This window comes from Folsomia candida, unplaced genomic scaffold (assembly GCF_002217175.1).
Source record: "Folsomia candida strain VU population unplaced genomic scaffold, ASM221717v1 Fcan01_Sc001, whole genome shotgun sequence".
Taxonomy (NCBI): Eukaryota; Metazoa; Arthropoda; class Collembola; order Entomobryomorpha; family Isotomidae; genus Folsomia; species Folsomia candida.
Genome location: NW_019091193.1, coordinates 5,047,656 through 5,073,838, shown reverse-complemented (window position 1 = coordinate 5,073,838; position 26,183 = coordinate 5,047,656). Strand labels below are relative to the sequence as shown.

Here is a 26,183-nt window from a genome sequence, read left to right as displayed (position 1 = left end):
TTATCGGCCCCATTGCCGCTAAGAAGCATCGACACGTTCCAAGATTTACTTCACCTTCCTTGCAAGCCTATCTCATCCTGCCTCAAAGAGCTGGGATTATCCTTCCTAGATTTCGGGTATGGAAGATATTTGCAAATTCGCAATTATTCAGACCACCGAGTATTTGGCGGTTCGAAAATGTTTCGAATTTTATCCTCCACGTCCTCACACCGTTCAGATGGTGGAGTACTTCGGGTCGAGAATGTCATGTACTATCAAATCACAACGATCGCGCGGGTTTACCAGAATCAGAAAGCGTCACAGTTGGCCAGCATGTGCAAAACGATGAGAATGTCCTCCTGTAATTTCACGTCGATTAAAACCACGTATGATGAGTGGATTTTGACCGGATTGCTAAGTCCGGTAACACCATTGCAACTTTTTCTCCCTGTGAATCAAACCCTTCCGCAAGATTCTGCTGTAGAGAAAGAACTAATGGTTTCCAATGAAGCAAAGAGTAAGATCGCATTTATCGACACGGAAAGAAAAGTCGATTTGGAGTTTGAATATCTAACCAAATGGTATCCAAATGAGATTAAGGTGACAAAAAGTAAGGAAATCGTCGGCGTGAGGAATTTACATTGGAACATTCCCAACGCGGGAGGATCTAGGTTACCGGAAATGTTTGGGTACTTATTACAATCTGGGATTTACCACGTGTTGGATAAATACAGTACTCGGCATGAGTATCAGGTCAGGAGGAATTTCACGAAGGGAAATATATCGGGGCAAAGAGGGACATTTTTGAAACCGGCTAGTTTGAGGGGCAGTATTCAAACAATTTTTATTATTTGGGCGGCACTAATTTGCGCTGCAATTGGGATATTTGTTGGGTACGAATGTATTGCATACCACCGTGTAAATTGTGTAAAATTCAGCTACAATTGGTTCAAAATATTTATTTTAACAGTACATTAATTAACATTATAATTTCTATCCAAATCTAATGCAAGGAACGAGCTGAGTTTTCACAAGTAATTAATAACTCATTTGCATGGTCAGATGTGACCCATTACTCAGGCTTAATAGTACCAAGCATATGTATGTTTGTTGTCAATTAAATCAAAATTGAAGCTCGCGTAGCATAAGAAATTCATCAAAATACATCTGTGTATTACACATATGTACATATAACTTTTAATGGGATTAAATTGTGAAGGTACATGTGTATTAATCCTACACTTTTAGTTTTCCATGCCTTACAACACAGAGTCGCCCGCATTTTCTCCCCAGTATTCTATTTGTTTCTTGAATTTGACTACATTTACGCTGCGTAGTTCATCGTGACAACGAAAATTGTTGTCATCAATTCCACGAGGAAAGTGGAACGTCGTCACATTTGTGGGTTTTCCAACGCTACCAAGTTGTCCTACTTTTCGCCACATTCTATTTGCCATTCTGGTAACTCTATGTCCCAAATTTCTTCCCGAACGTGTCTGACAGTAGAGTCGTAGCGTGAAAAAGTAAATTATCTCCATCACGCTGAGCACACTGAATCCCATGCAGAGGCCGAGTAGACCGCCAGTGTTTGCTAGATATTTAAATTATTCAAGCAATTTAACTGATTATTTAAAGTGCTGTACTTATCGTCTTACAAACAAGGTCGATAAATCCGAACAACTCTTTCCTCTGTTTCGGATATGTTGAGTCTGTTAAATAGTGGACATGCAGGATCGACACGTTTTTATTTATCCTACAAGTGAAAGATTTAGAACATATTAGATACACGCCATTTCATTACACTCCAAAATTTGGGTCATTTCTGAAAAATAAACCATGAAGCATTGGTTCGGTTTGCATATTCCCAAAGAGGAATGTCAGTTCGCAACGGCATGAAACCAGTGGTCACTCTAAATTAATTTATTAATTTATTATTATTAAATACTTTGTAGGCAATTTTTTTAAAATATTTATAATTGTATGTAGTACCTAAATTCAATATCTGTGCACGTAGGGCGGCACATCTTGCACAAGTCCTTCTTTTAACAGTCTTCCTATTGTTTTAAGATACAATTTAATTAATGACTTGCAAAATGTAGCTTAAATGATGCTTTATTTAATTTACTTATTATCCTCTCTGAACAGTTGTACTTTTTCACCCCACAAATGGGCTGTTCCTCACTCCCTGCAGTATGTGAAGTACATAATAAACGTTACATAATACATAATGCAAAAAAAAATAACAACTGCCTTACTCGGCATGTAATACCGAATGCATTCGCACTCATTATATGTTAAATTTGCAATACACTCATTTTCGCAATTAGACATTGTGTAGTATTTATAGTATTTGAGGGAGTATTCTTTTCCAAAGTAACAATTGCGGTTATCCTGTAAAAGAGAAATTGTAACTTGGGACGAAAAAATTCAAAAATTGAAATCCAATTTTTCATCCTTACAAGTGGAAAGGCTTGAATTTCGCTTCCAGCCCTGACAATTTCAGGTTCGATTTTAAGATATGTTTCCGTATTGGGTTTGATGGCGATTCCTTTATCAGCCACGTTTGGAAAATCGAAGGGAAGATGAGCCACCGCCTGAAAGCAACCAAATCGGTTAATTATAAGGTAGAAAATTGCATACATAAGTACTACCATGAATCCGACGGAGTCTGTATTCGTGCAAAAATAGCCTTCTTTATCAGGATTTAGTAACATTGAAAGTCCAGTTGATTTCCCGGGCCGACGTTGTCTTCGCGGGAATCTAGGCAGTGTTCCAAACTTTTGTCTGTATTCGTTTTCAAATGCTCCCTCCTCGTCTAGAATCATGTTGTCTGTATCCAAATTTAGCGATTCCCAATCATTAATTCTGGTTTGATTGTCTCGTGAATCATTTCTTTAAAAAATTGTACAATAAATAAAACAATGGATCATGTTCCAAGATTTTCGGTTTGGTAAATCTGCGTACCTCAAATTCATCAACAAAGACATCGGAACCATATTAAAGACGCAGCAGTAGCCGAAGTCAGTCTCAATTTCATCAAATAAATCGCTGCACTTTCTCACGTCCCCTCCCCACATGCAGAGAAGGATGAGATCATCACATTTTTGGGCCACCTGCCAACAATCAATATTCAAGACATTTGATCGTATAAATTTTGATTTTAATATCTCACATCTCTCAACAGATGAGCAAAATCTACACCGCTTGAACCAAATGCATGATTTTTGCTGATTTTGAATTTGACGATTTGTTCGATCAGATCTTTCCGCACGGAGGCATGATCAAGGGAAAAGTTGAAAGTGTCCTTAAATGTTATGGAGGATTGGCAAATATGATTTATTTGGTAGAGATCCTCATTGGCGTGAGGATCCGTCGGATTTGCGATCAGTCGGCTGTTACGGGATAAAATTACGTTAAACTCTGGAAAAACTCGTGACGCTAAAATCTTGCTAAAATCATAATCGACCGGAAGCGAATATGGCGGTATACGAATATGGCGAATATAATTGTTATTTTAAATATTTATTAATAACCTCTCAAACTCCACTGCCTTTGATATCTGCACGTTGTTCGTGTTACCGATAGTGATGGCAGGAAATGGTAAGAGATTAATTCTAGTATCTTTTGGCTGGAACACCGTGATTACTGGGGTGAGGCGGTACTTTTCCCAGATTTCGAGTATCAAAACGGTAGATACTGCGATCGAAATGCAGAAAGCGATGAACCAAAACACTCTGAAAATGTGAGAGGCTTTTACTGACTGTTAATATAAAACTTTTAGTATAAATTAACGCGTGTATTAATTAAGTTATTATTTGCAGACCTTTCAAACCAGTGCCGTCTTGGCTGTCCAATATATCTCAGCCCGTGCAAGCTGCTATCCATGCAAAACTCTGACGTCTGTCCCCACCAGCTCATATCTTTCAGAAAAACTCCGTCCCTTACTTTAAGGTCAAAATGGGATTTCTGTATGGTCACCATTATTTTTTGCTAAATATTAGCAGAACATACGTCATGTGGACACAGTCAGGTACGAATGACACGAAATCGAGGTGTTCAACCTTCATACAGTCAGTCGACATTCGAGATAGTCATAAATATAACAAATTTAGTAAAGAATCTGGAACGAAATAAATCCAAGGAGAACTTCAAACCGCAGAAAGGCGAGACATGACCGCTTTACTAAAAATTTACAAGCACGGCTTACTAACCAGGCACATACATACCTAAACCTATGTATAGAATAGAATAAAAGTAAAAGTTTATTGCATTTCGGTCGACAACCCTTGCATCATCATATCATGTTCAAATTCGCATACAAGTTATATGACTAGTTCGAGTTTGATTATGTTTGAAAAGGTCAGACAAGAAATGGCGTTACGTTGTGTTTAAAAATTTCCAGTACAAATATTATGAAATTTGCTGCCCAACAGAAAATGATAACTAAATTATTTGTAATAATTTCCAAACTGGTTTGAGAAAAAAGGTTGTTGTAAAGTTCTGCTTCAATTAGTCGGGATCTTTCTTCCATAAAAGCTCGGCATTCAGAAAGGTAGTGCTGCACGAAGGCGAGGGAGTTATTTAGAACAACAAAGAGGACATCGTGATTCAGAAAGAATTCTATTAAATACTTGTAATTTTAGTGCTGTATTTATTGAGTCGTATGTAGTGCCACTCACATACATACATACTTCTATTTGTGTGTTTAAAATTACAATTCAATCAATCTGTCATATTTTTAGATGTACTCGTAAATACATACGAAAGTTAAAATCATGGCTGGACAGTGACGATACATGTACCGAGCGATGACAATATGTATATGTCATATGTAGTTCTGCCCATGACTGTAAGTTCATGACGTCTCAAATAGATATATATTCATGATATTAAACTTTGTTTTTGATATTGACAGGGTCACATCAAATCGTGATCACGATTTGATGTGACATGCTCATTTGCACAAAAATTTCTAATGAGCATAGCATACATACATGGCATTTCGTGTGATAATTCAATATTGAGAGACTTTACACAATTTGTGTCAGTTTCTTCTGAATTACTTTTACACCTTCAGCCTCATCTATTCATCTGTAAAATTTACAGTGTAAATGCGAAAACTACGAAAAAAATCTGGCGCAATGTTTTCTTTCTCAATAGTAATTTTATTCTTCGGTGTCCTCACGACTAAAAATATTCACGCTGACACATCACCGCAGACATTCGCCGTCTTTCACTTCTCAGAAGGTAGCAATAATTTCATATTGCGAGACAAACACTAAATTCTCAACCTGCCAACTAACAGGGTCACAACTAGGCGTGTCTCAAATTGACAACTTCTTGCACATTAAACTACACCAAGAAAATTTCACGCACTGGATGGAAACATCGTCTCCTCGCTTTTCCCCAGATGAACTGGACTCGATAAATATCCAAAATCTGGCTAAAATCGACATTTCTAATAAATTATTTTCCCTCCAAATGGAACTTGAGTACGGATAAACTTTACGATAAGAGGATATCATTTTACTTATCTTAGCCAAGCCGTTCTTTTTGTCATTAGAAATACAAATCTGACAAATGTCGCAGCTAACGTTATGCACGATTGTGTGTATTCGAATTTGGAAGATGGACACATTTCCGTTCTATTCGTCGCTCGAAATGTCAAACTTTAAGGTGATTGAAATATTTAGTTGTAATTATAATTCGATAGTTTGAGCGTACTCACAAAATCTTATTCTGCATCGCAATTAATTCAGCAAACCGTTTTTAATACATAACTAGCCAGTATAAGGTTAAACATTGATACAAATTTATAAAAAATACTAAGGGCAAAAAATTGCAAACATTCAAAGACAAAGATTCCAAATTCCTAAGGCAAATCAAATAAAAGATGTATTACAAGCGCAACATCTCTTCCTTTTTATGCCATGTGCAAAATTCTAGTTTTGTGTAAAATATTTTTATATGTTTAATCCCATTCCAGTATTTCAAGGCCCCATGTAGTTTCTCCTATTTATAGGATTGTACCGTGCAAATGGGTCCATCATGAATGCCACGACTACGTTTCGCTCCGACGGAAATTGGACAATAAATGTTTACATGGCGTGTACATTGCGAGCAAATTTAACTTACTTGAATGCATCGCATGTCGGATTGGCTGATGACTATGCATTTTCCTGTGGTAACATTCCATACAATTTTTCATACAAGTTATCAAATATAATAACTTTCTTCTGACAGTATATTTCTGATTTAGATGAGACTTATTCTCCTGGAATAATTACTCCATGCGACATACTCGGAGGACTTTATACTCGCGTTCTTAAGTCAAGGTTAATAATTTATGCTGACGATATGTTAGTTTCATAAATTTTAATAATTTTTTGTTGTCAAGATTTGCCGGTCTCTTGGCGAAAGTGAACATATCCGGGGGAAATAGCAGGATGAACTGGGCTGGAAGAGGGATAGAACAATACCTGGAGAACAAATTAGGCAGCTATTTTCACAAACGTGGAAGATTCGGATATTTTGTTTCACCCAAGTTTGGACAATTGTTGCACAAATATTTGTCTCAGATCGTTCAGGTATTTTAATTGATGTGTCATTGCATAAAGTTTGATTTTATTTAATGTTTTATTAAATGCTTTTGGGTAATTTTATTGTAGAAAAACTCTGTGCTCGACATGATGGATTTTGACCTCAATAAATATTATGAAATGCAGTTTAAGCAGCTATTTTTGGTCGGTGAATGATGATTATGCACTGTTGAAAGTCAATGTTTCTGAACGCTTTGTAACCATACATGTATGTCTTAAGTATGTTGTATGTCTTTTCACTCTTTATGACTTTCCTCCTTCAAAAACTGTCAAAATCTGGAATGTCTAGTTTTAATAAATTGGAAACGACGTGTTCTCGAAAATTGTAGAGCAAGAATACTTAATTAAATTTCTAATGCCATTAAAAATGTGCTGATTTTTAGGCTGTGATGTGACATCACAGTCACAGAATCCTACGTTAAAATATGTTAAATGACGCCCATTCTGAGATATTTAAAAAGGGCAATAGCCTTGAGTTTATGTGCTTTATAGTGAGGCCCTAATTAGTTGATTTGTGCTCTCTTAATATATTTATTATACCCTTTTTGCAATGGTTTATTCAATTAAATCAATAATACATACAGCAAGTTATTTCTCAAACATGAACATTCTACTAAACAGCAATTCATTTTTTACCAAGTCCAATTATTCAACAAGTTAATTAACTAAATAAAGCAGCAAGAGCTGATAAAGAAAAATATGGATTCGAAAAAATAATCCAATGAGCAAAAAAACTAATGCAAACATAATGAAAAAAGATGAAATGAATACAAGTATTAATTGTCGTCTGTTGCTTAAAGAAGTCCTACTTGCGAAACGGAGTGAACCGTTCATCCATCACGTTCGGGAAAGTTTCTGCCATCCTTTTGTACAATTGAGTGATGTCATTTTTCCAAATCCAGCAGTCACATCCAGTCGCACAATCTGAGTTCCGATCAAGAAATTCTTTGTCCTCGGCAGGGTAATCGATATCCAAAAACCGGACGGTGGTGCAAGGAGGCTGGATTTGTGGGATGAAGAAATCATGCAAAACGTTGTGCTTGCGCGGGCCATCAATAGTGAAGCGGCAACCACTTTTAATCACAATTGTGGTCAAACATGGGAACTGTGAATCATAGTCAATCTTCTGGTTCCCGGTAGCCGTTTCAAAAACAAAATCGTAAGCTGGTCGGCAGGGCGAACGTAACAATTTTTCTCGTTGTTCTGCCGTAGACACGATGCCCAGGGGTGTAAAAGTCATCGCGACGCTGATATGAATTTTTTTCAACTTTGGCATTTTTGGAATAAAAATCGTTGATCTTTTCAAAGCTAGGCGCCCAGCTTGTGGCTCCAAAGTTTCCCACGGGACCATGTCCACCCCCATCTTGAAATCCTCCAAAGTATTTGAAAATTTGCTGAAAATTTCTTGCAGTCCCTGCAATCCGTTGGCCATTCCAAAATGCACGTGGATAACACGAAGAGGACATGGCAAAGATAAAATGCCGACTTGGTGATCATCCACAAGGTCAAAGTTGACTTCTCTCAACTTTGCGAAACGAGACGCGTCACGGCCAATTTCTTGTCCAAATATTTTGCCGAAACCGTCTAGATGAAGGCATTCCATATTTGGACAAAGTTCCAAAATAGATCCAGCCAAGTCTTCTACGTTTTCTTTGATGAAAAAATGTACCAATTCGCTGTGAGAATCGTAGTCGAATTTGATCATCAATCTTTGCACGGATGACAGAACGAATCCGGCTGGAAATTTGGTTGTTAAACTTGCAAGTCGAGGGTCTATTGGAGAAAAGTTTACATCTTCAAAATCTTCTTTATCCATTGGAACAGTGATAACCAATTCTAGCTGAGTTAGTTTAGTAAATTTGCTCAGCACTTCCGTAAAGTATGTCACATCTTTTGGTGAAGGCCAAATCACGGATAACTGAAATTAAAGATTAAAAATAAAGCCTTCTTTTCTGGTTTGATTTTTAAAATTTAAATTTTCCTCGAGGGTTATTGTTATTAGTACCTCTTTCACGTGTAATCCAATCAATTCTGAGAAGACAAGAAATCTGTCCTGCTCATCAAAATATCCTGCGGGTGGCGACTTCACATCACTAAACTGGATTGGGGGAAAAATGGATATAATTAGAATTTACTTAATAATATTAACTACCAAGCCTAATTAATTATAAATTAATGACTACAAATCAATGCAAATAAAGTTTACCCATTTTGGTCCTTTCGGTCCGTTCATCCCGGATTCAAGCATTTCAAGGAAATAATTTGTCCATTTGCCAGGAAAAAATGGCCACGTCTCTCTCAATTGCTGATAAACAATAATAAATATAAATACAAATATAGACAAAATTTATCACACTTATTTGCAGAAACTCACCCGGTTCATTAAATACCACAGAACGTTGCTTTCATGGACGGATTTTATCCCCCCAATTCGCAATTTCGAATGATATGCCCCTCGAGTTTGCATTGCTTCGGTGTAACATGCCAAATTCTGAGCAAACTCTTTCTTGACCGATGGCGAAGACAAATCCAGCAATACGTTTCGTAAGAGCTTCTTGCGAGCCTCTTTTTCCCATGTTTTATTCAACAAGGTGCAGGTCAGTAGGTCAGAATTGGACAAGAACTTCGTGACATGTTCAACAATCTGAAATATCAAAATACTTGAAATTGAGTCAAAATAAGAGAAATAATTTAGATTGACATACATCCGGGATTTCAAGAGCCATGATGTCCAGTGGTTCAACTTTTTTCATTATTTCCGAGCTTGTCATTCTCTCTTCGATACGCTCCATTCCTAAATACAATATCTGAAATTTGTACTGACAGTTACATATTTACTTACATCCCATTAACAAAGCAAAACTAACTCACAGGGCACATCGACAAATACACCCAAAAATGTTCCTTACCTTTAAATCTGCCAACAATTTGTCAGAATTTCAGAGAATTTTAATTTATTTATTTGAACGGGTAAAAATGTTGATTCACGCGTGCTGAACTTTCTGCTCGCGCGTTCCTACGACTTAAAACTCTAGTCGTGTTGCCCGCTTTGTTGGATGATGATTTGGCTTCATGCAAAATTCATGAAATCCGAAAAATGACTTGCATAATAAGTAACATATTTAGTAATTATAATTCAGATTTCAGCTATAAATTGAAAATCTATGAATCTCGTCCTGATATGTACATATGTATTACGTGAATCATGTCCAACTAATGGCTAAAATTCATAGCCGCAAAGGTAAATACATCATCAATTGTCCTCTGCAATTTAAAAATTAATTCACTAAACTACATATTCGTGTAAGTAATACCCTATTGGAATAATTATTTCAGTTGTGAAATCTGTCTATATTTAAATACATTGAAAACTAAAATGCTTACATACAAAAACAAATATTTAATTGTCTTATTTAATCATTCCGGGATTAATTATATTTAAATTTTAGTTAATTAAATTATCAATTTAAACGTAAATATAATTTTATACCCGAATCATGCATTTTCCCATCGCAACTTTTTAGTGGAAACTTCAGACCACCACGAAAGAAAAATATGAATGTAAAAAATATAAAATTTGAATGTAAATGAATGAGTATAAAAAATGTTTGGGTTCAACTTATACAAATACATACATTCGAGACAGTGATATTTCGTATATATTGATATAACAAATTTAGACAAGCATCTATAGCCAATAAATCTAAGAAAAACTTCAAACCGCAAAGATCGAGACGAAGCATGGCCAGACGTGACATTTACTAAAAATTTATATGTAAGCATGACTCACCAGCCAAGCACATACACATATTTATATATGTATTTGTATATTTACAATTTCAATAAATGTGCCAGATTTTTAGATGTACACGATTGAGGTAACGTCAAAGCATTAAAATTATGGGTGGACAGTGACAATATTGTTCAGTACCAGAGTCGCTGTAATAATTTAAAATGTGCTAATAAAATTGTATCTTTCATGTATGCATACATACATACCCAGCGATGTTAATGCATATATGTGTTGCCCATGACTTTGAATTCATGAGATCTCAAATCTATGTATATTCGTTATTATTATTTTCTTTAATTATTATTGTTAATTCGTTGCATTAAACTTTGACGTGGCACGCACAGAAATTTCGAATAAGAATGCATGACCTTCCGTGACAGAAGAACGAGAGTGGGCGAATCCAAAAATTGAGAGAATTTAAATGCACACTTTGTCTCAATTTCTAATTAATTACTTTTAGACCTTCAGCCCTTGTTCATCTGTAAATACGAAAATTAGGAAAAACTGTCATAATGTTTGTTTCCACAATCGTAAATTTGTTCTTCGGTGTTATTCGCGCCGACACATCGCCTGAAACATTCGTTTTCTTAAAAGGTACCTAGCAATGCATTTCTGAATTGGGAGATAAACACTAAATTTTCAACTTGACCACTACCAGGGTCACAAGAAGGCGTTTCTCAAATAGACAACGTCTTGCGTTTCGCGCTACTTGATTACAATTTGACGTATTGGATGGAAACATCGTCTCCTAGCTTGTCCCCAGATGAACTGGACTCGATAAATATCCAAAATCTGGCTAAAGTCGACATTTCTAGTAAATTATTTTCACTCCAAGTGGACCTCGAGTATGGATAAAGTTTATCAACAAGGGGATATCGTTTTGCTTGTCTTAACCAAACCGTTCTTTTCAGAAATACTAATCTGACAAATGTCGCAGCTAACTTTACCCCCGATTGTGTCTATTCAAATTTGGAGGATGGACACATTTCCGTTCGGTTCGTCGCTCGGAATGTCAAACTTTCAGGTCATTGAAATATTTCGTTGTAATTACCTACGTATTAGTTGTAATCATAATTCGATAGTTTGAGCGTACGACAAAGTCTTATTCTTATTCCGCATTGAAATTCATTTGACAAATTCTAAGCTCTAAACTCTAAGAGCTTGCGAAGCTCTACTATGCAAATTTTCGTTGTGAGAGGATTCTCAAAACATGACTTCGCAAATTTCACAAATCTAAATACTTCGAAGTAAAAATACCTATTTTGATGTAGTTTCCTTTGAAATATGTGGTTTCTCTCTGGTAATAATGAAGATGAGTTTGCGAAATAAAAACATGCCACTTGACGAGTAAGCTTGCAACGAAACTTGTAACGAAAAAATCCCATGGTTTTCCAGCAACATTTTTGCTAAATCTCGCAAGTTTTGCAAATCTTCGCAAATTGTGTTGCTATACTCAATTTGCGAGATAAAGATGCGAGATATGCTAAAATTGAGATGAGTAGGCTCTTTGTAACACAGTCCTGTGTAAACTTAAACATTTGCACAAGCTTACAAAAAATTGCAAACAAAGACAAATTCCTAAGATTCGAATCAAATGAAAAACATATTTCATACAAGCATAGGCAATGAGGGTATTCATTCATTATTCCTTCGCATCGTAAAATAAGTTACGATACGACGATTACGAGATTTTGTAAGCCTTGTAAGATTTTTTTTATGGATTTCCATGGAAATTTCCATTCCACGTTACTATGCGCTTACGATTTTTACGAAGTTTGACCCCAAGTTACGAAGTTTATACGAAGAAATAATGAATACCCACAATATCTTTAAATTTTAACGTAATAGTGCAAAAATTTAATTGTGTGTAAAATACAGTATCGGCAGAAAGTCATTATACCCTCATACTTTTTCCACTCCAAGCATGATATTGTTCGAGAAGCTTGAGGGGACGAACTGCAATTTTGCACAATCACTTATGATAATGTCAGGTTTTCGGAACCATACTTTGAATGACGGCGTGGCACAAGTAACGATACGGTTGAATTTTATTTAAAATTCCAACAGGAAAAAAGTCTTTACACCCCTAATAAAGTTTAATAAAAAATTTGTTCATAGTGTTTCTTGGTTAAATAAAAGCTAAATTAGAATCTGGGCTGTCCACCTCGATCGTTTAGGAAGGCAAAGACACATCTTGGCATCGACTCAAAAAATGAGCTCTTAACAGAAGTGTCGAAATTCTACTTTTCAAGCCTTATGGCGTCGATCAATCCTTTAAGGTTTGATAGCGTGTGCTGGGCGATTTTAGGCTTCACAATTGACCATAAATGTTCATGAACATACTGTCCATTGATTATAGAGGGCAATCCAACAATTCTAACTTCTTTGTTGTAAACCAAATCTTCAATAATTTTGATGTATGCTTAGAATCACATTCGTATTTAAAAATAAAATTATTCCCCAACGGTTATTTCCTCCCGTCATTATCAAATTCCAACCCAGAACGTCGCAATAGTAGTTGGAGTACATGATTACTTCGATTTTGTTAAAGCTTCGGACGTCCTTCCACGGCGTATCGCCCAAACACTTCGATTTCAACCCCCACTCTTAATGGTTAGCGTACCGTAGTTGGTTTTGTCAGCTTCTCTTTGGTGAATCCATATTCCACTGGTCCCAATTTGACCAAACAGGTTCATGTTGACGTCGCCAAGCAATGTCAGGTGTTTCCAACATTTAACCGTCGAACAGTGATGCTTTTTGACTTATTTAGTGTGGTCTTCAATATAGGCCTCGCGGAGAAATTGATTTCTCCATGTTGCTCGCTATTCAAATCGATCTTAACTGATCCTATTGTCTATAATTCACATAGAAACTTGAAGATAATATTCCTCCCTCGTTTCCAAGTTGATTTTTTGAAAAGATAAACGTGAAGTCTTTGGCTTTTGGAGCAGTTGCCGTGATGGGGGTGAGATCCATGTCCATGAAAAAGCTGTTAAATTCCATACCATCTCAACTTTTCTGCAGTTCTGGACTATGCTGGCAACTTTACCAATCCTAATGGTGGTTAATCGGAAATTCTTTGGTGTCGAAACCATCATCATTTTATCATCAAAATTTACGACATTTTTCCCCAGGACGGGGCTAAGGTGTTTTTGAGTGATTATGAGCTAATATTGATAAAAGATAAGTAGTGCAGCATTAGAAAAACGTTATTTTTCAAAGAATAATGCATCACCTGGTGGGTGAAGAACGTTTTAAGAGGGTGTTTTCAGAAATGACACTAAAAGTACAAAAAAGTCAGAGGGTGGAAGACTTTTTTCCTGTCAGAATTTTGGATATAATTCCACCGTGTCGTTGTTTGTGCCACACCGTTACCCAAATTATGGTTTCGAAAACCTTTCATCATGATAAGTATTTGTGCAAAATTGCAGTTCATCCTCTCAAGCTTCTCGAACAATATCATGCTTGGAGTGGAAAAAGTATGAGGGTATAATGACTTTCTGCCTATACTGTATTTGTATGTATATCCCCATTCCAGTATTTTCTCCTATTTATAGGATTATACCGTGCAAACGGATCCATCTTGAATGCCACGACTACATTTCAGTCCGACGGAAACTGGACAATAGATTTCGACATGGCGTGCACTTTCCGAGCAAATTTAACTTACGTGAATGCATCTCGGAGTGGCTGATGACTATGCATTTTCCTGTGGTAACATTCCATACAAGTTATCAAAATTATTTTCTTCTGGGTAATATATTTATCATCTAGATGAGACTTATGCTCATGGAATAATTTCTCGATGCGACATACCCGGAATACTTTATACTCGCGTTCTTAAATCAAGGTTTATAATTTACACTAATTGTGTATGTGTCAGGTTGATAAATGTTTTTGTCAAGATTTGTCGGTCTTTTGGCGAATGTGGACACATCCGAGGGAAATAGCACGGAAAACTGGACTGGAAGAGGGATGGAACAATATCTGGAGAACAAATTAGGCAGCTATATTCACAAACGTGGCACATTCAGAGATATTGTTGCACCCAAGTTTGGACAATTAGTTCACAAGTATTTGTCTCAGATCGTCCAGGTATTTTACTTTATCTGTCATTGCATAAAGTTTTATTTTATTCAATGTCTGGTCTCATGGTTTAATTTAATTCTAGGAGGAATCTCTGTTCAACATGATGGATATGGAAATACTACTTGAATGTTTTTTTCTACGTGAAAATTGCAATCTTTGGTAGGCGAAATGTTATAACTAATTTAAAATTACTGGTATATTACAAACTTCCGGGATAAGTATGATTGATTTATTCATGTTGTGTAAAGTCTATTGAATTTGAAGAGTAAGATGTGCATACATACGAGGATCTGTATTTCGCAAATATACGTGTAAATAAGAATATTAATTGACTCTGATTTTAATTACTGACTTCATAAGTACATAAATATTCATAGATTTCATTAAATTAAGCTTTATTGTAGGACGAAACAATTATATAATAAATGCATTAAAAAATTGAATAAATTAAAATCTCATAATTTCGAACTTATCACCTTTACACTTTAAAACTCCATCCATTTCAACTCCTCCGAACTCGGTCTCTCATCCGGATTTTCTCTCAACATCGTGTTAATCACCTCCACGAATCTAGAATACGAACCGATTGCCACTTCACCCCCAATATATCGCAACCTTTCCTCGTCATCACGACAATTTCTGATAGCATCAAAGGTATCCACCCTTCCGAACATGCTTCCATGTTGCTGAACCAGCTCGACAAAAACCAGTCCCAAACTGTACACGTCCGTCTTGTCAGAGTACCTTTGACCCACGATCATTTCCGGACTTCTGTACGTTTTCGTTCCAACAGGGCCCTCGATCCCTTCAGGCATCATTTTTGCTGCCAGCCCAAAGTCGCCAATCTTCCATGTGTAGCGATTCTCACTTGACAACGCCTTACAAAAAACATTACCTGGTTTGATGTCAGCATGAACGTATTGCCTCTCGTGGATGTAGGCTAATCCTGAAATTATGCTTTTCGCGATCTGAATAATATCTTGGTTTTGGTTAATTACGGGTTGATTTATTTCCGGATAGAGGTAACGCTGAAGGGTAAAATCGCATAATTCCATCTTGATGAAAATGTGGCTGAGTGGCGTATTGCTGGTTGTGAACGTGGGCAAAACTCCGGTCACACTTTGTCCCACGTATGCCTGCAGTTCTGCCCGACTGACGACCTGGGCAGAACCTTCAAGCTCTGCCCAGCATCCGTAATAGCGGACAAGCTGGTCGCAGCTAATTTCGCTTAATTTGGTCAGAACTTCGATCTCGTTGAGGAGCAGGTTGACCGCGGCGATGATGACGGCCTCGACCGGGGCGGAGGATGTGGAGGGAAGATTTTCTTGATTATGTTGCAACGTGTGTGGAATGCTGACACATTTTACGGCGTAGGGAGCTTGGTTGAGGTCATGGGCTTCGTGGACGGTGGTTGGGAAACTTCCTTCTCCAATTTGACGAATGTGGACGAGAGAGGGGTCAGATTTCCAGGGAGAGGAGGCCAATCTCTGGCGGCGATTGAATGCTTCTATAAATACGAAATATATGTAGGGCTTTCTCAGGACAACTTTATTTAGGATCGAAACTCATTTAGTAAATTTGCGAAGCTTAAAAAACTTTGGGTTTTGAGGGAATTCGACAAATATGTATAATATCGTAAAGATTAGAAAAAACAACTCTGTGATCACATTTTGATTTGCGAATAATTTCTCAAAATTATAACCTACCCAGTTGGCAGGGAACAATTTATAAGTTTTCAGTAGTAGTTTTTACTAAATCGCGCAAATTTTTCAGAACTTGGCAAGTTGTGTTATTATGCTCAATCTACGAGATATGCGAACGTTGTCGTACACCCATAAAAAACGTGTATGCATCAGGGTTTCAATTTTCATATACGATAATGAAACTTTACCTTCTTCGTCCCGTAATTTGGTATACCTTCGCTCTTTGCGAATTTCCTTCTGGAGCACGTAGCCTCCAACGACTAAAGTCAGTAAAGCCAAGATCGTTCCGAACATTATTTTTCCAGGTGTAAGAACCAAGTCAAATTCGTCCTCCCCATTGGGACAGTCTTTCACCCCGTCATTCACCTTTTCGTCCGGGATGCAGATGTCGTCTTCACTCGCGCCGCAGTAAAACTCGCCTTGGAGACATTTGTATAAATATTTGCAAAATTCGATAACCTCATCGGAACCGTCGGGACATTCGCGATATCGATTGCATTGTTTGTACAGGGGGATACATTTTCCAGTCCCGCAGGTGAAATTTGATGGTCCACATCTGTAAATGGGAGAAAAAGCGATTTATTTGAGTTCTAATTACTCAATGAAACGGTAGCGCAGTTAAAACCAATTTGATTACATTTTTTATAGATAAATTTTTGGGAAATTTTATAAAAAAATTTTGAAAATTTTATACCGTATCGTGTCCCTAATCCAAGAGAACGTCTCCATATTAAACATGTTAAAGAAATAGAGAGATCCTGGCGTGCAGGTAAAGTTATGACTGAAAAGTTGATTCATTTGGCCAGCGAGGTAAAATTTGTCATCGATCCATCGACGCATCGTTGCGACATCGCGACGCACACATTGCGTTTGATTATTGTCTAAAAAATGCATACATATGTATGTTATCTATGGCTAAATTTAATGGGAAAACTACATAGCCATAAAAATTAAATTACGTGCTTACCTTCGCTTACTGTTGCACAAAACCTATTCTGGTACACATCAGGTATGTCTAAATCCTTCCACCTCTTGATACACTCCGATTTGGACTTGAGGTCCAAATAGAGGTAGAATTCGTCCGGGTAATTTTGTGTCCATCCGGTAATGATGGGTGGTGGATTTTCTCCACCGGGAACTAAAATGAGGTCCATAATTTGTTGGTTTGTTGGGAGACAAATGGGTTGCACAAGCTCAGAAATGTTGACGGGTTCGGCGAGGTGGAAGAGGATCTGGTCATTTCGCGTGTTTGACCAAAATGTTCCAATGGAATATTTTGGGTGGAGAGAAATGTGCGAAATCTGTGTGTAGAAGTTAATGAGAATTATGTCCTTCAGTATTTCTAGGCTTTCTTAAATATCAATTAGGGCATGCAATACCTGTATTCGAGTACCGGTATTCACCGGTATTATCGAATACCGAATACCGGTATTGACGAGCTCAATACCGGTATTCAAGTTAAAAATTTGACATATTGATACTGTCTTTCAGCCAAGCAAATTCCACTGGTTCAAACAAAAAATTCAAATTTTTGGCAGATAAAAATTATGGGAAATTTATCACTCACACCCAACATTTCACAACAACTCACACCCAACATTTCACTTTATTTGTGAATATTCTAAAACAATTATTTTTAAAGTTTTCGAAAATTTTCAAAAAATACTTGAGAAATTTACACCTCGATAACTTATAATATTAAATAAGATGTTTATTCAGGCAGATTGTCGTGTATAAAAATTTCTAAAAAGCTCACAATCCGGGTAAACCGTTTTACGCGTACGAGACTCGACAAGACAGCGTATCTGCAGAAATCGTACGAAAAAAATACTAAATTTTAAATAGCCGAATCATTATTGTTAAGAAGATACAAACGCCAGAAATGCTTCACGGATACCGTAACCTGATAAATCGACTCAGTCAACTAACAACCATTTTACGACTCAAGTAGAAATTTTTAAATTCACAGAAAATATCTTTCGCATTTTTGAGTAATGTTACATATACACGAAATGTATTTTCCGATAATGTAAGAATTCTAGAGTTTTTTGAAATTTTCGCTCATGTACATATTTGTTCAGGTATGTAGAAAACTTGATGAATTTGTAAAAGTTGTGACATTAGGAGCCAATAGAACATAGTGGGCATATCAGGTAATTCATAGTTAAAAATTTGAACCAGTAGCTGAGTTGATTTGATTTGAACCCACTTAAAATTGATTGTCTTTGCCAAGCACTGAAACTTTGAACCTCATAGTTTAATTTGTTGAGAGGTATATGACCAACGTTTTTTTCTTAGTGATTTAAAGTATGTTCATTTTAGTGACATGTTATTACACATCAGCATTTAATGCCTTGCAGAGTTTTTACTATGTATTGCCTCGTATGATCATTTTGCATAGCTTAATACATATTTAACATACATGTATATATGTATGGTGTCGGTAATACCGGTATTACCGAAGGTCCCAATACCGAAAATACCGAATACCGGGTTTGGAAAACAACCCCAGTATTGCATGCCCTAATATCAATATTTTGAAAATATTTTGATTATTACTCGAAATTCGAAAACTAGATAAATATATAAATAGTTAGTTAGTTAGGCTAGTTTTTCAAGTCTAAGTATTCATAGAAATTTTCCAAATACATTTATACGACTTGAGACGACAAAATCTGTGGTAAAAAAACTTGACTAAAAAACTAATTCGATTAAAAATGCCAAAAAATTGATAGTTTTACATGTTTCGTATTATTTTTAGTACTTTTAAAAATACAAAACTAAAATTTCTTTGATTTTTTTTATAAAACATATCCGCCAACTTAAACTTATGTACGACTTTTTGTAAAATCTTATCCTAGACGTTGAACAAGTGTATAAAATTATGTAGTGATAATTACCTTGAATTTCTTGACCTCACCGCCAGCTACGCCCGGTACCCAAACATGAGTTCCAACCGTCACTTCAAAATACTTGTACGGCGAAATGGTCATTATGGTTGAATTGGAAACAAAGTAAAATGCAGCTGGAAACAATAAAGGATTTTTGTCTTTTATAATAAGACAATGCCATTTTTCAAGACACATTAATGAATAAATTACATGACATGATTAAATTTGGAGCAACGATCACTCCAGCAATCTTCAATTGGTTCCTGGTACTGTCATACTCCTTCTTAATAATTGCGGACCAAGGGGGAAATATTTTCTGGTCGGAGGTATTTCTCGGTGGATTCGTCAATTGTCCGCATGGAATATCAACCTAATTTTCGTGGTAGAGAAATTTCCAAAAGAAAAAATTCCGAAATAAAAATTCATTTACATATCTACATTTGCATAATTTCATTTTGGATTGCAATTTGCAATGCAAAATTATTTTGTTCTTTAAATGTTTTACAACTAGCAATGCAATGACCTCAGCAGTCTCGCTCCGATTTTGATGAACCAACGATAATTACAAATATGTAGTCTTACATAAAGAACTAAACATATTTTTTAGGATTTTTCATCATGCTCAGTTTAAACGAAATTAAGGGAGAATTTGCATTTTTCTCGTGAGCTAGGGAAATGAAAAATCACACTTACGGATTCCTTTATAATTTCGTTTAAACTGAGCATTATGAAAAATATTAAAACATTTATTTAACTGTTTATACAGGCTACATAATTATCGTGGTTTCAGCAAAATCGTAGCGATACCTCTGGCGTAATTGAATTGTAAGTATCAAAATTTTAGGTTAATTATTTTGATGAGTAATTAAGTACCTGGTTGGCTGAGGAGATGTTTCCGAAAATAAATAGAATTTGTACTAACACCACCTTTGAAACTAGTGGTTTATACGAATGTGCATCTATTTCTGTCATCGGGAAACATATTTATGTTGCTAATTATTTTTTAAGCTGTTTGAGATTTGTTCCAGCAATATTGAACACAAATGTACTAATGACGAATTTCACAGTTTTGCAGATAGTTTACTTAGAATATTAACATATTTTTGTATATACATACAAGTAAAGTTGTTGCACAACACAAATGGATCTGACACAAGTTTGCGAAATTTATTTTCGATCCCTATTTTGTGCATCCCACCCAATCTTATCTAATATCCGATAAAGTGGAATTTGGTTATATATAAATATGCAAATATTTTTCGTCCGTATGCATGCATATGCTAAAGTAAATATGTAAAGTTGTGATTGTTAATAGTAAAATTGTTGGGTGAGAGAGCGGAAATTGTTCTGGTTTACATGAGCTCTTGACTCATCCTCAGATCAACCGTCATCGAGATGATGCACATTGGATATTGATTGATTGACGAATTATTAAAAGTATTGGCACGTATGGAAATTGATAGCCGTAAACATGTGCTTGCGTAAGGTGTGATCCATTTCATTCCGACGAAAGCCCACCCAGAATGAATGTAAAGAAAGCTTTACATAAGCAAATACTATTATTACCAGAATTCTCTATAAATGACAACAGTGAACCGTTTAAATATTCTTATCATCATGCGCACATATACTTAAGTGCATGTATAAATATGTGTACAATTATTTAAATACGTTTTCTCTTGTCTATACATATTTATCTCAACTGCAATCTCGCATCATGTGCATATGAAAGCTAAATTGTGAACGTAGTGAAATTACTACGTAGTAAAAGTTCTTCGCCAAATCGATCAGAAACCCGAATCCGGGAAGATGTGTATACTTATCTTCCAGCCCGAATTTCCTCCATATGTAGTTTAATTTTCGTTTCGCTTATATCCACATTTGACAGATCCCGTCCGATTACGTATACCGAGAATTCCATGTGATCATATTTTTTTATACTGGCCACAAATTTATAGTCCGTGTTACGTAATTCTAACCAATATGGGTTGTACAATGTCACCTGCGGAGAAGGCCGCCTTATCGCGGTCAAAGCAAATCGATAAGTATTTGGCGGAAGAAGCTTTACGGGCACGCCGTCACTTTTATCTCCTTCTTCTCGGTAAGTACATATCTTCTCCTATTTGTTTGTATTTCAGGCAGATGTACAAATAATTACTATTCTAAGGAAGAAAGAGCACAATTGATTCTTCAAAACTTGAGCAGAACAAGAGTATATACATACTTCATAAATGTTATCCTTGAATTTTACTAAAAGCTTTGTCTTAAAAAAATTGTCACTTATAGATTTTATTTACTCCATATTTCGTGTTTTAAATGTGCATACATACGAAATCCAACTAGAATTTGTTTCACATTTCAATTCGTAGTCCTCAACTGAATATTATAAAATATGAATAAAATACTGACTAATGAAGTTACAATACATAAATTGCCATTGAAAATTGATTGCACATGGTTCACTATGCTGTCCAGGTTCCAGTGATTCAGGGAAAAGCACGGTAATGAAGCAGCTGAAGTAAGTATAAGATAAATACGTAAATATACACCTTGATATCAAAATTATTCTTTATTAATAAATCTTAATACTTATATAATTGTATGTATGTACGTATGTATGACAAAAGAATAATATATGGGAGCGGATTCACCGAAGAAGAGTTTAAAAGTTATCGTTCTATAATCTATTCAAATACAATACAATCCCTCGTGGCAATTTTGGAAGCCATGTCCCGTCTTCAAATCAGTTTTCGAAATACTGATAGAAAAGTTGGTGAAATTTTTTTAGTTTAATTTTACAAAATTTTTTATTTCTGAATATTTGTTATATTTGTACATACATGAAAAATTCATTGTTTGCCAGGACGATGAGAAAATTGTGTTTGATGTTATCCATCGGTGGGAAGATATGGAGCCATTTTCAGAAGAATTGCTTATGGCAATGAAAAGACTGTGGGGCGATGGTGGGGTACAGGAATGCTTCGGACGATCGAATGAGTACCAAATTAGGGATTCAGCTAAATAGTAAAATGGAAATCTGACAATAGAAAAATAGAAAAAGACGTTTATAATTGTTTATAACTTTTAGCTTTTTGGACAACTTGGACCGAATCGGGATGCAAAATTATCAGCCCACAGAACAAGATTTTGTGCGCACCTATACCTCAACTTATGGAGTTAATGAAATCAACTTTGCCCTTAAGAACTTGAACTTTACGATTTTTGATGTTGGTAATGTGGAAACAGAAAACAATGGACGTACGTTTTTGACAGTGTGACAACCATCATATTTTGTGTTGCAATGTCGGGGTACAATCAGGTAAATTATTTTTAATTCTATTTATAAATATGCATTTTTGATGGGATACATATCCTATCGAGTCAATATTCAAAGACTTGAGACAGTTTGGCTCTTACCTTGGACTAAACATTTAATTGAAATTATACATGCCAAAATTTCATAAAAGTATCAAAATTAAGGTTTTATTCGAAGACGATCGTTCCAATCGAATGGAGGACAGCATCCATTTGTTCGACACCGTTTGTAACAACAAATGGTTCTTCGGTATGCCAGTAATTTTGCTTCTCAACAAGTCGGATATATTCAAACTAAAAATTGAAAAGTATCCTCTCACCGTTTGCTTTCCAGAATATCGAGGTATGAAATGGTACATTCGTATTTATGTCAAAGCTTTCTACTTTTAGTAACGCTGTATGGATTTAATATTCTGTTACAAGTTGTGAAAATTTATAGGTCGGCATGAATATGCAGAAGCAGCGGATTACATCTTTTCTCAATTTGAAGCAAAGAATAAGTCAGCGTCAAGGATAATCTACCACTTTATGACTTCTGCGGTGGAGAAGGAGAGTGTCCAGGAGGCCTTTGATGATATTGTCAGACGTGGCTTATGCGAGACCATCGATACTTATTAAATTAAATGTGAAATTATGTAAGATGAACGACAATACATTATATAGTCTCATTTAAAGCAATCTAGTCTATATGCTTATGTATCACAAGTATTTTTTTTAACCTGAACTGTTGAGTAAATTTCAGCCGAAATGCAGTATTAATAATACTATATAATGTGCTTATTTACGATTGTCTTCGTATCCTCAGCATCGTAAAATATGTAGTTTACGAAGAAGAAAGAAGGGATCAAGCTTCGTAAAAATCGTAACGTGACTTTTAATGATAAAATCTTACGACGCTTACAAAATCTCGTAATTGTTGTAACTTACTGTTAGATATTTTAGTTTGCTAGCTTTTAAAACAAAACCGGACCAGTTACAAGTTCTGGAACCGGTTATCAATCTTGGTGGATAACTTCAATAGACCCGTACCATTTCCAAAATTCGTAAAACTAAAGCCTTATTAAAATCACCATTAGATATTTGCATTCAGATTTTATTTAACCTGTACATTTTAATGTCTCAAGAAATTTGGGATGAATGGCCGACATTTTTCACGCGAGGTTAGGGGGATTAATTGGCTTTATTGTTTCGGGACATATGTACTTATGTATCCTTTAATATTGTAATATAATGTTTAGAACATTATATTAAATAAATATGTACGAATGTAAAAACATTGATGAAAGCAACATATGAAATCCATGATTAATTTTTAATAACTTGTTTCCTTCCAAACAGCCCAAACAATTTTTTATCCAATTTGAAACTTGGTTGAGTCATTTTAAAATCTGGAACTTGTGATTTAGTTGAAATAAAGATAAAACATATTGTCCTCTGCATGATTACAAGTGGAGAAGGCCTTTGCGGTGCTTATTTCCTTTTCTGTGCGGTTTCATTGGTGTGACGACATCGCTGTTCATGCTATTTTCCCCACAATTCGAGTTGTCCAATATTACTGCATGATCCATGTTGAACCCCAAGGAGAGTAGATGCTGGCTGACAGCGTAAATGTCCTCGTCTGAAATTGACCAGTTTGGTGAGTTAACGACCCACCCTGCGACACCGTCGTCGTGACAAATCAAGGTTACGACGAACGTTTCCCTGTTCGAGAAGGACATCGACGCCAAATTGGGAACGCCTGAAACATAAGTCATAAAAGTATGTGCATCATAAGTAAAAATTTACTGCGAATCAGTGGCGGCGGAGGCAGGAAGACTTTTTCGCAGAAATTCAGCAAAATAGTATTAATAAGTCCCCCCTCCTCTAATCCCACAATGTTAATGTCCCCACATGCCCCCCGCCCCCCCCAATTCCGCCGCCACTGTATGTGTACATACTTAACGGGAACATTGGATCAGAATGAAAAACCCTTGGATATCCGGACATGGCGACAAACAAATTCAAAGATAAGCTTCCAAAACCAGTCACTGTGTGATTGGCACCGTTCGTTGATGCGACTTGAGTACTCGTGAAGCACGCCTTCCTGATATCCTCCGTTCGGATGGGGTCCACGATGACGGAGTGGTGCAGATTTTGTGTCAACCGGGTCAACTGCTCCTTGCTGATCATGACATAGTGAAGTTCGGGATGATCAATCGTCTGTAAATAAATGCAATGAAATTATATTAATTATTATCCGTTTGAGTTATTCTGAATATTAACATAATTTGTGTTAATTTATGCATGTACCCATGTCGGGCTGAAATACTGTGTCACAGAAATTGGCGAATTGCAAATTTCGGCGACATTTCCAAATCCGTATGGATCGGTTCCAGGTCCTGAGCTGTACCCAGCTGAGGTCAAGTGAAGGATCGTCACCAGTAGAATGGAACTTATTAGCAAAAGAAAACGGAGAAGGGTGCAGTAGTAATGCATTTTTAAAATCTTTCTCGGAAAATTGTCACAACCTGTAATCAACAAACTCTGACAGGTTGCACTGAACCAAAATCGGTATCAAATTTTTCAATTAATATATGCCCCAAAAATTCGCAGTTCGTGTCAATCAGGAATCCTATTTTATTATTTAAATCAGCGAAAACCACGATGCATACCTAAATGGAAGCTGCATACTATATGCAATCCTAGGCTAACAAAATTCATGTGTTATTCAGGGAAATAGGACCGAAGCAGAAGTAACTGGTGTAGAAATTTATTGCCTATTTTATAATCATTGTATTTTCCTGCAACGTTGGAATTTTCATTACATTGAGCGTACTCACGCCAACCTTACCTTGCATATCTCGCATATATGTCGCAAATTGAGCATAGCAACATATCTGTAACTTGCGAAGTTTTGCGAGATATAAGAGATTTCGAAAAAATTTTGCTAGAAAACTATGGGACAAATTTACCAAGCAATTGGGCATTTTCTTATTTCGCAAAAATATTTCGCAAAATCATCCTCACCATCGCCAGCTAGAGAAATTAAAGAAATCCGTGGATACAAAACCGAAATAGATGTTTTCAGTAGATTTGAGAGATTTGCGAAGTATATTTTGCGAATCCCCTCACGACAGAAATATTTTTATCTTCGCAAGTATGCTAAATGAGTTGCGATGCGAAATAAGACGTTGTCGTGAGTACGCCCAATATTAAATAGCAAAGAAACTGCAGCAACAGATCATATGTACGTGGGTGTTTTATTATTGATTTTCAAAAGGTATGTTCCGCACTGTTTCTGACCAAACTTTTGATGAAATAACAAACTTCAAATACATGTAGGATGCTGTGATTTTTTTCAGTTCTATAGGTTAACATTATCACTAGCAATAGCTCATCAAAATTTACCTCGAAAATATGCCAAAATTTACGACTTGATTTTATTATCATCAGAAAACCGTTTCCCCCTGATGTCTTTCTTTAAGTTTCGAAACGAATAATAATCACCAGGGGTCATGTCTGGACTGTACAGGAGGTGGTTTATCTAGGTGAAGCGATTTCCGTCTGCAGCAGCCCTCGCAAAATGCCAGGTATGAGGTGGGGCTTTGGCGTGCTAAAAATGCACCAACTCTTTTTTTTGACCCCACGTTTTTCTTCAACCAGAGCACACAACTCCTTCGAGATTCCTGCATAGGCTGCCCCATTTATCATAGTATTTTTACCAATAAATGTTATAAGGAGGGGACCTTTGATATCCTTGAAAATGGGAATCATCAATTTTTTGGCAGGTTTTTGCACTTTTGCTTTCATGGGCTGGGGCGACCCCCCGTGCTTC

General features: G+C 36.2%; 6 protein-coding genes and 1 pseudogene across 8 annotated transcripts; 2 read left to right on the top strand and 5 right to left on the bottom strand.

The window, feature by feature from the left end:
- Positions 1 to 1,055: 1,055 nt before the first annotated feature.
- On the bottom strand, positions 1,056 to 2,373 carry LOC118435848 (pickpocket protein 28-like; the record flags this gene model as incomplete). Its single annotated transcript, XM_035852330.1, has 5 exons — positions 1,056 to 1,570; positions 1,635 to 1,773; positions 1,990 to 2,033; positions 2,105 to 2,164; positions 2,235 to 2,373. Coding segments are annotated over 5 exons (714 nt in total), but the record flags the coding sequence as incomplete, so codon positions are not given.
- Positions 2,374 to 2,473: 100 nt separating this feature from the next.
- On the bottom strand, positions 2,474 to 4,288 carry LOC110855362. 2 transcript variants are annotated; one of them, XM_035860570.1, is made up of 4 exons: positions 3,803 to 4,288; positions 3,513 to 3,713; positions 2,631 to 3,371; positions 2,474 to 2,573 (listed from the first exon to the last, which is right to left on the bottom strand). In XM_035860570.1, exons 1-3 carry the CDS (start codon positions 3,958 to 3,960, stop codon positions 3,140 to 3,142), a joined length of 591 nt encoding a protein of 196 aa, XP_035716463.1. In that variant the 5' UTR covers positions 3,961 to 4,288; the 3' UTR covers positions 2,474 to 2,573; positions 2,631 to 3,139. The 2 variants fall into 2 exon arrangements, with proteins under 2 accessions (XP_035716463.1, XP_035716458.1); XM_035860565.1 differs by lacking the exon at positions 2,474 to 2,573 and having other exon boundaries at positions 2,853 to 2,871; positions 2,944 to 3,371.
- A 444-nt stretch (positions 4,289 to 4,732) lies between these two features.
- On the top strand, positions 4,733 to 7,053 carry LOC118434092. The gene is made up of 7 exons (XM_035846875.1): positions 4,733 to 5,226; positions 5,285 to 5,471; positions 5,543 to 5,655; positions 6,002 to 6,163; positions 6,239 to 6,314; positions 6,377 to 6,566; positions 6,648 to 7,053. The coding sequence occupies exons 4-7, from the start codon at positions 6,028 to 6,030 to the stop codon at positions 6,732 to 6,734; spliced, it is 489 nt and encodes a 162-aa protein (XP_035702768.1). The 5' UTR covers positions 4,733 to 5,226; positions 5,285 to 5,471; positions 5,543 to 5,655; positions 6,002 to 6,027; the 3' UTR covers positions 6,735 to 7,053.
- Positions 7,054 to 7,108: 55 nt separating this feature from the next.
- On the bottom strand, positions 7,109 to 9,626 carry LOC118434091. Of its 2 annotated transcripts, none has more exons than XM_035846874.1 (6): positions 9,488 to 9,626; positions 9,284 to 9,385; positions 8,953 to 9,222; positions 8,785 to 8,883; positions 8,584 to 8,676; positions 7,109 to 8,496 (listed from the first exon to the last, which is right to left on the bottom strand). In XM_035846874.1, exons 2-6 carry the CDS (start codon positions 9,368 to 9,370, stop codon positions 7,384 to 7,386), a joined length of 1,662 nt encoding a protein of 553 aa, XP_035702767.1. In that variant the 5' UTR covers positions 9,371 to 9,385; positions 9,488 to 9,626; the 3' UTR covers positions 7,109 to 7,383. The 2 variants fall into 2 exon arrangements, with proteins under 2 accessions (XP_035702767.1, XP_035702766.1); XM_035846873.1 differs by having other exon boundaries at positions 9,284 to 9,372; positions 9,488 to 9,591.
- A 5,140-nt stretch (positions 9,627 to 14,766) lies between these two features.
- LOC110863196 lies at positions 14,767 to 20,343 on the bottom strand. The gene is made up of 7 exons (XM_022112449.2): positions 19,928 to 20,343; positions 19,265 to 19,424; positions 19,064 to 19,188; positions 17,131 to 17,464; positions 16,858 to 17,044; positions 16,352 to 16,719; positions 14,767 to 15,967 (listed from the first exon to the last, which is right to left on the bottom strand). Exons 1-7 carry the CDS (start codon positions 20,024 to 20,026, stop codon positions 14,946 to 14,948), a joined length of 2,295 nt encoding a protein of 764 aa, XP_021968141.1. The 5' UTR covers positions 20,027 to 20,343; the 3' UTR covers positions 14,767 to 14,945.
- Positions 20,344 to 20,662: 319 nt separating this feature from the next.
- On the top strand, positions 20,663 to 23,806 carry LOC110851335 (annotated as a pseudogene).
- On the bottom strand, positions 23,663 to 24,922 carry LOC110851345. The gene is made up of 3 exons (XM_022099086.2): positions 24,659 to 24,922; positions 24,307 to 24,568; positions 23,663 to 24,107 (listed from the first exon to the last, which is right to left on the bottom strand). Exons 1-3 carry the CDS (start codon positions 24,842 to 24,844, stop codon positions 23,812 to 23,814), a joined length of 744 nt encoding a protein of 247 aa, XP_021954778.1. The 5' UTR covers positions 24,845 to 24,922; the 3' UTR covers positions 23,663 to 23,811.
- Between the last annotated feature and the right edge of the window lie 1,261 nt (positions 24,923 to 26,183).